The sequence below is a fragment of the Oreochromis aureus genome, linkage group 23 (assembly GCF_013358895.1).
Source record: "Oreochromis aureus strain Israel breed Guangdong linkage group 23, ZZ_aureus, whole genome shotgun sequence".
NCBI lineage: Eukaryota > Metazoa > Chordata > Actinopteri > Cichliformes > Cichlidae > Oreochromis > Oreochromis aureus.
In genome coordinates, this window is record NC_052963.1 from 12,390,446 (window position 1) to 12,404,211 (window position 13,766).

At 38.9% G+C, this 13,766-nt stretch overlaps 1 protein-coding gene across 3 annotated transcripts in view; it reads left to right on the top strand.

The window, feature by feature from the left end:
* Window positions 1-917: 917 nt before the first annotated feature.
* Window positions 918-13,766, top strand: part of atp11a (ATPase phospholipid transporting 11A) — a 53,462-nt gene continuing 40,613 nt past the window's right edge. Inside the window, exon 1 of one of the 3 annotated variants that reach the window (XM_039607017.1) lies at window positions 918-1,385. In XM_039607017.1, the coding sequence (XP_039462951.1) occupies window positions 1,341-1,385 (45 nt within the window). In that variant the 5' untranslated portion in view covers window positions 918-1,340. The remainder of the gene's footprint in view (window positions 1,386-13,766) is intronic. The other 2 variants (XM_039607016.1, XM_031738462.2) reach the window with 2 other exon arrangements.

The window sequence follows — 13,766 nt, forward strand, 5'->3', positions numbered from 1 at the left end:
CTGTTGCGCAAAAAAATAACAAGACGATAATACATACTGTGTCAAGAAAGACAAGGAAGACAAGATAACCAGATAAATTAATATGTAAGGGGAACTTGTAATGTAAAAAACCCCTTTTGACTGGTAAGTAAGGCCAAAGGTGCAACATGTATGCCGGATGTTTAATTATCTACCAGTCCCATTAATAAATAAATAATGAATGGCAGAAATAGCAAAATAACTAAAAGCCTATTTATGACATATCATTAATAAAGTTGTTACAGTTCAAACCAAAATCCATCACGTAGGTTTTATTTTGAAGGTTCTAACAGGAAACCGTTGTTATTATTTCTATTTTTACGGCGGACTTTCAACAGAACCCGCCGAAAAGCGTCTCCAGGAAACAGGGCGCGGACAAGTGGATGAAAATATTTCCCTCCTGAAACGTGGTGCCATGAATTATTTTGTTCTGACCCCGCTGACCTGCCTGTTACAAACCGATGCGTCACGACAGCAGTAATAACTTGTAATAATGATTCTAAAATATTATGAAAATCTCTTCTCATTTTAAACCGAGCTTGAAAAAGTGGGTGAGATTTGAGATGCAAATGAATAGAAATTTTGCCTTTCAAATGAGTTATTAGTTGTATCACGAAACTTTAGTTAACCCAAGTAATAAACAAACAACTAAATAAATAAATAAATGAGATGAGTCTTATGCTGAAAGTTATGTGTATTTTTGACATTTTATGTAATGGTTTCAGCACCATATCTATGGACAGCACCGGGCTGTTTTGTTTTATTTTATTTTAAGTTAAATTTAATTCTGCGGCGCCTGAAAAAATCCCCTAAATATCCCACAGTTAACTGAGACACCCAATCAATAATTACTCTTCACAAACACTAGAGCGCGCATGCCTTCACCCCCGGTTCCAAAGCCACCACCTGGCTCCGCGTGACGTACATGAAAGAAAATCTCCTTTGGCCGCGGCGCGAGACAAGAAGATTATTAGTACACGCGCAGAGGGGGGAGAGAGAGAGGGAGCGCGAGAGAGCTGGATATTAGTTTGGCTTCTAGTCTTTAGGAGGAGCTGCTCGGTACCCGTGTGAATTGCCTTCAAACTGTAGGAGAAGACGCACAGACAGTCACTACCCCCGTTTAAAGCCCGTCACGGGGTCCGTAGGTGAGTTTGGAAGCGAGTCCTTTTTATTCCAATTCAGAAGAAGAAGAAGGGGGAGAAGAGAAAGTCATGGACAGAGGAGTAGAATTAAAAAGAAGCTAGCGCCCGCAGTAAAAATAACCTTTGGAGGAGAAAAAGACAGAGAGCAGAAGAAGTGTCCGGAGAGGGAAGAGGAACAGAATGGGGATGGATTTCAGCACTCTGCGTACTCTTATCAGCCGATACGTAAGTTTTTTTTTTCCTTTTTTTTTTTTTTTTTTTTTTTTTTTTTAAATTAAATACACTTATGTTCACATTAACATGTGGGACTAGTTGCCTACAAACCAAAGCTATTTCCATTTTAAATCAGACCTGTGAACTTTTTTTGTTATAACTGTTGGTTTAAATTCCAAGGAAGCGGCTCTCAGAGGATTAGGTTTCAATAAAGGGAGTGGAAAGCAATTCAATGAGGAGTGGTTGGGAAACTGACCGACACTTAAAAAATCGTGTGACTAATTAACCTTTATCAACTTATATATTTTTAACTTTTTCTTTCCCCATTTCCCTTTATTTCGACTTCAACAATGACATTTCGGCAGTTTTAAGTTACTTTTTTTAAAGTTCATTGCTCCACAAATGACACTAGATCCCCACTACTCTGATCTTTCCCCACTTAATTCTGAAAGAGTGAAAGCACATGTAAAATGCACCTTTCACTGATATTCTTTAAATATATATCAGCTATTTATTTTGAAGCATGTGTTAAATAATAAGCTCTTCACATATCTGTTAGTCCTGAAAAACATTTAAAAAAAAATATATATATACATATATATATATGTATATATATACATATGTCGAAATGAGAGAGAGATATTATTTGGTATCTACAAAATTGTTCCAAGTACTCTCGCAGATACTGTTCAGACAACTTTAAACAACAAACACGGTGTGATTTGAATGAATGAAAGGTTGAGTCACCTCACAGTATCGGTAAGTGGGGGGTGGGTGATTACCTATCTGCTCATGACAGAACATGCCAAGAAATGCAGACAGGCACCTATTATCATTCATGTCATCGTTGCCACTCAGTCTCATTTATTATGCTACCTCCCAGTAGAACAAAATGGAACATGAATTATGTAATCCAGTTGTTTTCTCCCTGCTAGTCAAATCGATGGGCAGCATCTATATGGGTTACATTAGGCTCGGCAGTAATGTGCTTGACAATAATCCAGACAGTGCGAGCCCTGCTCACATGAGAGCCAGTGAGGTTTATACCCCAGCTCCGTGCTCAGCTGAAGCTTAGGCACTGCCTCCCAACTGTTGCAAATAGCTGATTAAATACAATTCCCTGCTGTGTGGAGGGTGAAATGGAGCCATGTAGCTAGAAGCATGAAGAGAGAAGCCGGTGACTGGTGTAGGATGTGGGATGCTGATGAGGTCTGCTGCTGTAATTGGTCTGGATAAATGCTTTAGGTAAATGGGTTAGGGCTAAATTGATTGCATTGCTGCTGTGATGGAAAGAGGCTGCTGAATACTTAAGATCAGGGTCGGGAACATTCATCTGTTTGTCAGAAGAAGGATTCTCCCTGTGACCACATCTGTAAAGTGAAGCTAAATGTAAATTCAGGCTTTATACCATTTCTGCTATGATGTAAAGAGCCTGTGGTACGAACAGGCTGCTAAAAACATACTAATAACAAATGTTTGTAGAGTATTTAAATATGATAATTGGTTTAATTTTCAGGTGTTTCTAATGAGATGTACACACAGTAATTATATGCCTGGTATCTTAGTCATGTACACATCTTCTGAGTTTTCTAATTATTTCATGTATAGACTCGTTTGTGGCTGTAATTCAGAAACCAGTCCCCTTTGAGTCTCATGGCTTTGGGCATGTTGAGATTTGTTTCACAAATAGACGTAACAACCATGACAGATTTTACAGTCTGATAAAGGATCCCTGTGATTTCACAATAGCTCAACAATAAACTGAACTGAACTATGAGAGAGTTTTCATCATTAAATGTTAGTGTGTGTTTCTATTAACATGCCAACACGTGCGGTAAACATTTTAAAAAAGCAGCCAAAGATCAGAATTGAGGTTGTGTGAATTTGTTAATTATGATGCTTCACACAGAAACATTAAAAGGCCCAGTGTGCATGTACTGAAATTTTAGTTATTCACTCTATAAATAAATCAATGTTTTTGTGCAAACAGAATGCAACTGACAGTATTGGGTTACCTACAGTGCATTTTTGTTCTAAAAAAAAGTAAATATTGTGTCAAGGCTCATTGTTTCTTTAAATGAGGTGGTGTGAGGAACGTTTAGAGTGGACGCATGATGAAAAATATATCTGTACTGTGGATAATCTACCGCCTTGTGTTTAAAAAGCTGTGCCATCGGTCTTGTGCGATGTCAGTAGAAGTCACAGTACATTCTATTATTGCGATTGTGCCAAAACTTTCTGTGTTATGTTACAGGCTTGCAGAGGGAAAGTACAAATGAACTAAACAGGTTTAACTAGGTTTGCTTTGTACCTGTTTGTTACCTTTTGCTCTGCTATAGGGTGTGGATCGTGGTGGTAAAATCAGTTTCTTCAGTCGCTGCTGCCTCAGATTAGGTAAAGGCTAAATGATGTTATATAAGCCTACAGTATAGCTCTCTTTAAAAGTGTAACATGCAGAATTGTTCATGTAGTGGCTGCCTGTCCTGTCTAGACCAGTTTAAAATCAAATGTGACGCTGGTAGCACCAAGAGCTCTGAGATGTAGTGTAGTTATTCCAAAACAGGTGGCTCAGCCTGTTTTGTTCTTTTCCTGAGTTAATTTTAGTCACTGAAATTCTTAGAAGTACTGTTTTATATATTTTCTAACCTCAGTGCTTCTCCTCAAGTCTTTTTTTAGGAGATATCAGGAGAAGCACTGTTTAATCGGATTATATAACAGAATTATAAAAGAGTTTGGAAAAAGCACAACGCTACGGTCAGCTTTCTGTCTCGGGAGTGGCAACAAAATACAAAGTTAAGTTTTCTCCAGATTGTCTATCAACGCAAATCACCCACAATGCTGTATAATGGGTGTAACGTCCCAACAGCAGACACAGCTGCTGGTGCAAAGGGACAGAGACAGATATCAGCCGAGCAGCTGAATGTAAATGGTGTTAAGTTGTAATGTTTGCCCTTTTTTCCCCCTTTTAAATTTCTTCATAGCCCTACAGACTTGTAGAGACTGGACTTGTGTTATAAAGAGTCAATGACATGATAACGGTTGCAACAGTAGGTTAATAACACACTTTAGTAATACAGGAGGATATGCTGAAAACATAATGGACAGGAGTTGCACAGCATCGCTTTACTTTCACTATCTGAAAATGATATCAAGCCAGCTGAAACTAGCTAATAACTGAACTGTAATGGTGGCAGAGAGTTCTCAGTCCAGCTCTGCTCCGACTGATTCATCCCACACAGCACATTTGTATTGGTTTGACCTGTTGTGGACACAATACAAATATTGTATTCATTTAACACTGTGCAGGTGATTTTCTTTCTTTTTCTTAAGGACCAAGGAAATGTCATTTTGACAGCCTTCATGTTTGTTTGCTTTGCAAACAGAGTTCAGTGCATCTTAGCAGAACTGGACTGTTACTGTTACAATGAAAAACAGCAGAGTAGCAAATACCAGGACACTGAAATGTAGAACTGGAGCAGAAATGAGATCTCACTAGTTTCCTGACAATTGCCCACTAGCCTCTTTATTGGTTCTTCTGAAGGATAAATACATTGCTATATTTTAAAATAGTATTAGTAGGCATTCAATGCATTAACCATCATTTTGAAGGTATTTTCCTAAATAATCAAACCATGTAAGACTAGAAAAAAGACAAACTACGATTATTTTGGTTTACAGGCTGGGTAAAGTCAGACGTCTTATCGGGTTGACATCTTTGGAACTTACAGTTTGGGAAAAGGGTTAAAAATCCTTTAAATGTGCTTTTCTGTGCTTTTAATAAAACCCATGCTTAGCCAAGTGATGTTTAGTGTAAAAGCATTGGGCTTGTGCGAAACCATACACTCACACATAGACCAATGCACCAAAATCAATATACGGCATTTGTATTATTTAGGACTACAATTATCATTTGGTCAGTTACTTTTTGATTAAATAAGTAAGCTACTTTCAGCTGCCCTCTTGCCACAGGGCGTAACTCTGTGTGATTTGGCAGAGTTTTACACTGGACGTCCTTACTGACACAACCTCAAAGGAGAGATCGGTGACTCCGGCTGGAATCTAACCTGCGATCTTTTCCTTTCCAAGCAAATTATATCACCAGTTTTTTATCATATCATATCATAATGTTAGAAAGTGGTTGTAAATCTTATTCAGAATAAATTTCATATTGCTACGTTACACTACTACTAATACTGCTTTGTAGACTGTAACTGTGAAAATCAAACAATATTGGATGAATCCAAAATGAAACAAACCGGAGATATCATGTTCGTGTATTAGGCGTGTTAAAGAAGCCAGGCAGCATTCCTCTCCAGCTACCTAATGTGGTTTCCTGGAAGTCCCGCTGGTCTCTTTTTGGCTTCCTGCCTTCACATACTAGATTAAAGGGTTACTGCTGTTCACTATACCTTCACCAACTTAATCCAGTTTGCAGCTATACTTTCAGATCTAAGCTTATCACTAAACACCTTACTACTTATATTCAGCCTAGTTTTATTTTCTAATTAGCTCACCGATCAGCAGGCTGTATGTGAAGTATGCTAACTGATCCATGCATATGAGGCCACAATAAATGTTCACGTCAGTAGTGGCTGATGATCATGTTGCTGTCTCTATAGTGTCATTCATGCACATTAGTAAGAAGCAGGTAGATGGGATAGTTGTAGCCAGTTGACGCAGAGGGCATCAGATCATATGAACTACTTGGCTCCAAATGCTTGTCAATAATTCATTAGTAGACTGGCTGACAATGAAGACTGATGTTTGTGTAACTTGTTTAGGAGTCTGCTCACTGTGGGGCTCAGGGATGCCCCAGGTGGCTTGATGGGATTCCAGAGGGTCCCCATCTAACCACTGTGTTTTAATCACTGCAGGATATAATTTTACAACCGAGGTTTGGTGGAAACTGCAAAAAATGTCCTATGCTGGCTTTTCTAACTAATGCCAATTCCCCAAAACCTCACAAATGAGTACAGATGGAAGACTTCATTGTGCAAATAAAGTCTAACTTGGCTTAACCATAAGGAAGTGCCTAAAGGTTAAACTAAGTTAATCAAGCCTGAAGAAAGGGTTAGAGTCGTGAGTCCTACTTAATAGTACAACAGTCCATTTTTACGTCCTTGGGTTCAGACAGCAGAATTCACACTTCAGGAGTGCCACCGCTCTTTAGATTACAGCACTTGTGAATGCAACAATTTGTAATTTCCTTCTACGTTGCGGAGGCGTGCCATGGTATGCCAGAAAAAGGCAGTTTTTATGCTAAAGAAGAGCCAAGTTGTTGTAACGCTCAGTAGTGGCTTTTGAAGTTTACTCACGTGTAGCCTCGTCCTGCATCGGTGGATTTCCTCTTAGTGACCCCCATGCTAACAATTAAACAGCTGCTCAGCCATAATGTCGCAATCCACAAGGTTCACCTGGGTTAACCTCTTTAGGTGAAGGATTCACAGACTCTCACTAAGCCATCTGGCCTCAAGATTGTTTTGCTGCTTCACTAGTTGCTGCTTCTTTGTTTATCTGCGTTAACTCCCAGGACTCACTAGAAAACCTAAGTGACAAGGAGTGATTTAGAATTAAAAGTACTTTCTTAATATGTGTAGATCGCACAAATATGCCAGATTCAGAAGGCAGGGAAAATTTCCAATTTTATCTTAATCAGTTGATCATGTAAAACTATTGTATGAGCCACATTATGTTTTTCAGTATTGAGCAGATAAACCTTCTGCAGCCATGTTGTATCTTTATTCTTCATGTACTGTAACAACATGTTTTTTTTTTCTATTGGATATGGCAACATTTCTCAAATTCCTTCATTTAAAAGGAAAGGAATTTCAGCTAGTGGTCCATCATCACCTGCTGCATATATCCATTGATATGTGACAAAGTCAAACAGAACATTACTTCTTTCCTTGTGCTATTTGGATACCTGTTCGAAATCTGTAGCAGTTCAGTTCTGAATTAATTCAAAGGAGTAAATCATTTTCGTTGCATTAATGTTTCTACACCAGCTTGTTAACATTTTTTCTTTATGTGCTGACACTTTTGAAAAACATTTTGGCTCCTCACAATACTGTCTAAGCAATACCTGCAGTGGAGTGTTATAGCTCCATTAAGAGCCTGTATCAGTGTCGTCGCAGTAACATTACCAGTATATTACAGCTCAATGAACAAGGAGACAGATGATAAATAGCCTTAGGTTAATGGTGCATAGAGACCTCTATCCAAAGAGAGAGACCGATAACAGATATGGAGGGCGAGAGATGTTGTTTGAACTTGGGTCATCATAATAACATTGCTCCAGGTTGCCAGTGAAAGTGCTGAGGGAGGCAGGTGTGCACCTTAATGTTCCCCCTGTCTGAGGGAATGATAGCCGGTCGACTCTCTCCAGGAACACCATTCCCCACGGCCCGCGTGTCAGAGAGGAAGAGAAGTGAAGTGAGTCGCCACCCCTCTTTCCAAAAAGCTGACGGTGCACTATAAATATCACCCCACCCCACTTCCATTTAACCATAATGCCTTACCCCCTTTTCCCCCTTCTCCATTCCTTTGTTGGTTGGAGACATTAGCAGACAGTCATAAAAGGCTATTGATCATTTGGAGTTTTGGCAGGTTGTACTTATCTATAAATGTGATGTCACAGGAAGTGAAGCAAAATTTTCTCTACTTCAAAGGTTTGGCTCCTTTTGTTGATGTTCTCCACTGGTCTAGGAATTAGCATCTATCTACAACGCAACACTGAATAAAAGTCGAACTGAAACAATGAACTCTTAAAACTGTTACTTTACTTTTTGTAACCTGTCCTTTGGGGCTGTACCAGAATATTTCGTCTTTAGCTTTAAATTGTTTGAAGGGGACAGGTATTTTTTCTAAATGTTTTTTTACCTCATTGTTGCCAACTTAGTGACTTTGTTGCAATATTTAGTGACTTTTCATTCACCTTCAGTAAGGGTTTATTTTATATATATAAAAACACAAAAAATCTAAGAAAACTGCAAATTCGTCCTTGCTCATCCTGTGCAGCTCTCTCTGTCTCCTTTGTTTTATTCATTAAAGTCACAAAGCAGAAAACTGCAGTTCTCTGACCAAATTCTTCCAAATGGCTCTACAAGTGAGCCAGCTTAAATCACTGCATGGAACAACAATTAGAATATTTGCTGCTGATCACTTCTAAAAATATCATTTTTTTGACAGCCTAATTCTGCTTTGAAATGCACAAAGGGTATATCTCCAGCCTTCTATCACAGGTGCATGAAAACATTAATTGTGGTATGATCTTTGGACAGCGATTAGGTATACATTTGCTGACATCCCAGCTAGTGCAGTAATGTTGTATTGGTACAGAATTGTAAGTATAATGATCAATAGTTGAAGTCATCCTTGTTTGTATTCATCTTATCTTTCTTTTCATGAATAATAGTAATTATTGCATGGTACCAGCCTCCTGCACTTTCAGGGAAAGTTAAAAGCTTTTCAAAGACGTCTGAAGAGAGCACTTGTGAAGCTACGTTTACAGTTCAAAGCCTTGCAGCATTTTGTTGTGCAACAACTTATCAAAGACACCAAAGCCCCCTCCTGAAGGTGCATTTGTTGCTAAGCTACAAAATACAAACTAGCTATTATTACTATCTGGGAACCAGATGATACATACAAGTGAATCTCATGTCTGTGCTCGACATCAAGCTACAGCTACTGGTTTCTCAAGTGGTTTCTATAGTTGAGCAGCTGATGCACATTGAAACAACATTAATTATAACATTTTGAATGCACTTTAGCAGGAACCCATCAGTAGATGACTGTGATCTAACTGCTCAGACTGTCAGTCTGCCAGAAAACATTCAGCCCCAAGTGATATAATAGTTAGGACACACAAAGGACTGTGCAGATGTATTTTCAGTTTCCAGTGACTCCTTGATACTGCTTAATTATGAACTGTAATATATGTAGTGCTGCAAATGTCATATATCTGACAGTGGAAAGGACTGGAAGAAGGATAGCACAGAAAAACAATATAGATATAGCCCTGATTGCAAAATTACTGTGAGTGAACCCAAATGATAAAGTAAATCACTGAAACATGCCATGTGCAGCATTTTAACATGAATAAATAATCACCACATGAATATTTGAGTACAAATACCACAAGCAAAAGAGGGGCACCTATAAATCTGCAACCCAACAATATTTCTCATATTGTGGATCAAGATCAGGTATTAAATCTAAATATGCTGGATTGATTTGCAAGAATGGATAAAGTGCTGTTGTTCGATCAAGATTTGGAATTATAGTTAAGCAAAAACCAAAGACAGAACATATATTTAATAATAATATACAGGGCCTGTTGCTGGGTTTGCAATATCTGCATAGTACTGTTATTTTCAGCTGAATAAGGAGGAGTAACTCTTATTGTTCACACGATGTATGTACAACTCAACTACAGCAGCATGATAAAAATAGCAGAGGGTACGCTGGTGGTGGAGTAGATGTGCACCTGAGAGGACTGGACTTGTTCCAGGATTTATGCATCAAACCAACATGATGTTCTTCCTACAGCAAAGGCGACGGTGCATTTTTTAATATTTTAACTGCTTTATGTTCAGGAAGTCATTCACTTTGTTTCATGGCTGGTTGTTTTGACCCGCAGCTGAAGCATCATCCTTCAGTGAACAGCCAGTAGAAAGGTGTTGAGAGCCACTTTATTCATATTATGTAATTGTGACTATGCATACAATATGAAATAACTACTACACTGGGGCTCTTATTATCTGCAACCCACAGAGAATTCATTTCCACCATGCTGCTTGGCAGCTGTCAGGTGATTGATCTTATGGGAGCCACATGATGTCATTAGCTTCCCTCCACCCACTGACCTGCTATGCTGTGAATTTTTTTTTTTTTTGGGGGGGGGGGTTGAGAAGCTGGGAATTGTTGCTAAAAAGTTTTTAAAACATGTGTCGTTCTCTTTAATTGACCACAAAATTGACCACACTCCTTTCAGTAGAAGACAGAAAAGAGGATTTTAGAGGATGGTGGATGACAGACAAAATGATGATTCAGACATTAAGATACAGTAATAGAGTAAGTGGGTGCAGAGCATGAGAAACAGGAAGATGTAATCTCATGGTTGTCAAGGAGATGAAGAACAAACTGACCATATAGTAATTTTCTTCTTTGTTCGGGTGCAGCTCACTCTCATCAAGTGTGTGTGTGTATCAATTAGGTGACCTGGAAGGGCAGCAGGATTCATGGGGGTGCATGAGAGTGTAGCACGACGAGTAGCACAGAGAAATGAAGCTCATCTGAACTGAACAAAAGTGAAAAGAAATGTACCACATCAACACAAAGCATAGAACAAATACACAATAACCCTAAAGAGCAGAACAGCCATCTCCAAGGATTACCGAGACATGAGATGATGATCGCAGTCCAGCAAAAGTTTGAAGAGTCTCACGCTTTTGTGTCGCCCTGTTTTTGTTCACCGAACTGGAGCGAGCCATTCTTCTCTCAAAATGTAATTGAATGTAACAGACTATTAGATATCTGGACCTAAAAGAGCACCCCAGTGATTTAACACTGCACTGTCAGAATCACAACAGCTAGTTTAAAAATAAAATGTGTGAAGCGCTGGAGCAGAGGATGCTGTGTTTTCAGTTCCACTCGTTCTTCTTACTTGTTTAACCAGGAAGACAAAGGAGTGGAAGGCAGGTGGCATTATTGTGGTAATTTAAAGGATTTTACCGTAGAGCAACAAAAGGCTTTATGCAACTTTTTTGCACAAATTGTGGTAATACTCCACAGCACATGCTCCACATGTTGCCGAAGGAAATTAGTGGGTTTCCACTTAAATGCGTAAGAATACTTATCAGGACATAATTTTGAACGATGTCCACTCAAACAGAAAAATTTATATTGTTAAAAGAGAACATGATTTCTGCATGATTTTAATTCAAAATCTTTTAATGTAAATACAGTAAAAACAGAAGACACGGCATTCATTCAGAAAAACTAATTTGACGATCTGTTAGGAAATACTGATACTTGTTTAACAGCTGTTCAAAGGTTTCATTAAACTTGAATGGAAACAAAAAGAGAGAGGCCTGAAGCAGGTTTTGACTCCAGTTTTTTATCAGTTGAACATCATGTGATCGATTTAAATTCCACCGAGCCTGGATCAGTTCAAACAACTGGAAAAGTGGACCAGTTAGAAATAAGTTCAACAGGGACACACATACACACACTTACAGCAGAGGTGTAGAGATGGAGAAAAATAAAAATAGAGGTAAAGGACAGTTGACATGAACAGTCAAGTTGAGTGAAGCCTCTTTCAAGGCCCACGACTGACTCCTCATAGCACAACCTAAACTACAGCTTGGCTACAGTTTCTGTTTGCCAGAGAATGAGTGGAGTTTGAAGGCCAATAAGACTGAAGAGGCTGATTCATGCTAGACTTTCCCTGAATATTTGTCTACCTCATTGCTGTCTTTTTCACTCAGTCACCCTCTGTGTTTTTGCTTTCTTTGTTTGACCTTGCTCCACACTGGCACAGTTTTATTAAGACAGCAGTAACCCAGGGAGCTGATGACACGCTGTATGGGAAGCTCTCCTGAACCCAGATTTTGTAAAGTTTACAAACATGCTGAAATATTTGAACAATGTTTTTGAAGTTGGGTTGAGTCACACAGTCAGCTTATTTAGCTTATGTTGCTGGGGAAGTAATGACGTGTTTAAAGATGCAGTAAGATGAGTCACTTTGTCTTTGTATAGACGCTGAAAACTGGAAATGATTTGTTTTGTTTTTTCTCAGTGATAATTCTGCAATTTTGAGGGTTTTTTTTTAAAGTTTAAAATAATGATCAGTTGGAGCACTTATAATGGGATGTGAAGGTGCATTGGTAGACAGAGATTTCATATACTCCCTGTGTGTGTGCACGTGTGTGAGGATGATTGCTGCTAACACAAACAGTATAATAAACACCATTAGGAAGAGGTGCCCCTAGGACAAACATTAGAGAAGGCTCCCATTAACGAGAAGGAAAGAGACGAGGAGAATGAAAAGTTGAGAAATAAACACGTCGGAAGAAGAGATATAAAAGCATTTTGGTAGTTTTCTCTGATGTCCTCAGAGATTCGTAGAAGGTCTGATGTTAATGCAGGAAGTGAAACTGAGAGAGGTCAAATATGTGTACAGTAATAGTGCTGTCAATTTTCTGCAATTTCTTTGTAGTTGGACGATTCACTCAGGATAATATAACACCTGTTTAAAAAAAAAACGTGCAGTGGATGACACTTTTTTGTAAATTTTGTTCAACAGAACAGTCAGTCCCAGTGCTAAGTTAAGCTCATCTTCTAGATGTGGTTTCAATCATCTTATCTAACTCTTAGAGGAGAAAAAATGTTCATGATTTTCCCAGAAATGTGGATGTATGGAGTACCTTTCTCCAGCTGGTTGATGCTTCGTATTTAACCCTGTACCATACCATGAGCTCGTGTGTTTACTCAGGCTGGCCTACTGAGCCGTTATCCTGCTTACTGCAAAAAGTATTCTGTATTAACAATATGCCAGTGACGATACCCAGTGACACAAACATTTGTCAATGTATGCACTGCCAGTTGTGTTTTTGAAGCTGTTGATTTCCATGCAGATATTTAAAGTGTATTGTGTTAATTTATGAATTGTATTCTATGTTTTTATTTTGTCTCTATTCAAATAGCTTTTGCAAAATTATTATTTTCTCTAAGATTTATGTTGGGCCTTGGTGCAGCCCCTCAGTTCACCATCTATCTGAAACAAGCTGTTTTAGCTCCATCCTTCCTCCATTTAAGTACACCTGAGTTAGTAGCCGCTCACAAACAGAAGGTTTGATTGGAGGGTGAGTGTAGGTGACCATAGTAGCGATATCCGCTCTCTGTGACATCATACTCGGAAACAGTGCTAGGAGCATTTTGAAAAGCTTGAGCTCTCACATTTTTGTTTAGTATGAGCCTTCTTCATTGTAAGAGTGTATGTTCATCCATTTTCTTAACTGCTTATCCAATTCAGGGTGGGCTGGAGTCTATCCCAACTGTCACTGGGTGAGGGGAGAAGTAAATCCTGGAAAGGTCGCCACTCACAAGTTCATTACAGAACGCATGGAGACAGATGACAAACTCTCACATTCTCACATCTGCCACTTATTTAAATACAAAGGTGTTTGTCATTTTTGCTGGAATGCTCAGAGAGAACACATGCCAGCATAGTGAAACCCAGGAGCAACAGTTCCTTACCGCTATGGCGCCCATGCTGCCTGTGTGTGTAAGACAGAAAGGCATAATATGTCCCCTTTAAAAGTCTGTTTTGACAAGATGTTTCAGGCTTGATTGAGATATCCTTAAACCTCCTGCTAGCTTTAGTGCACCTCT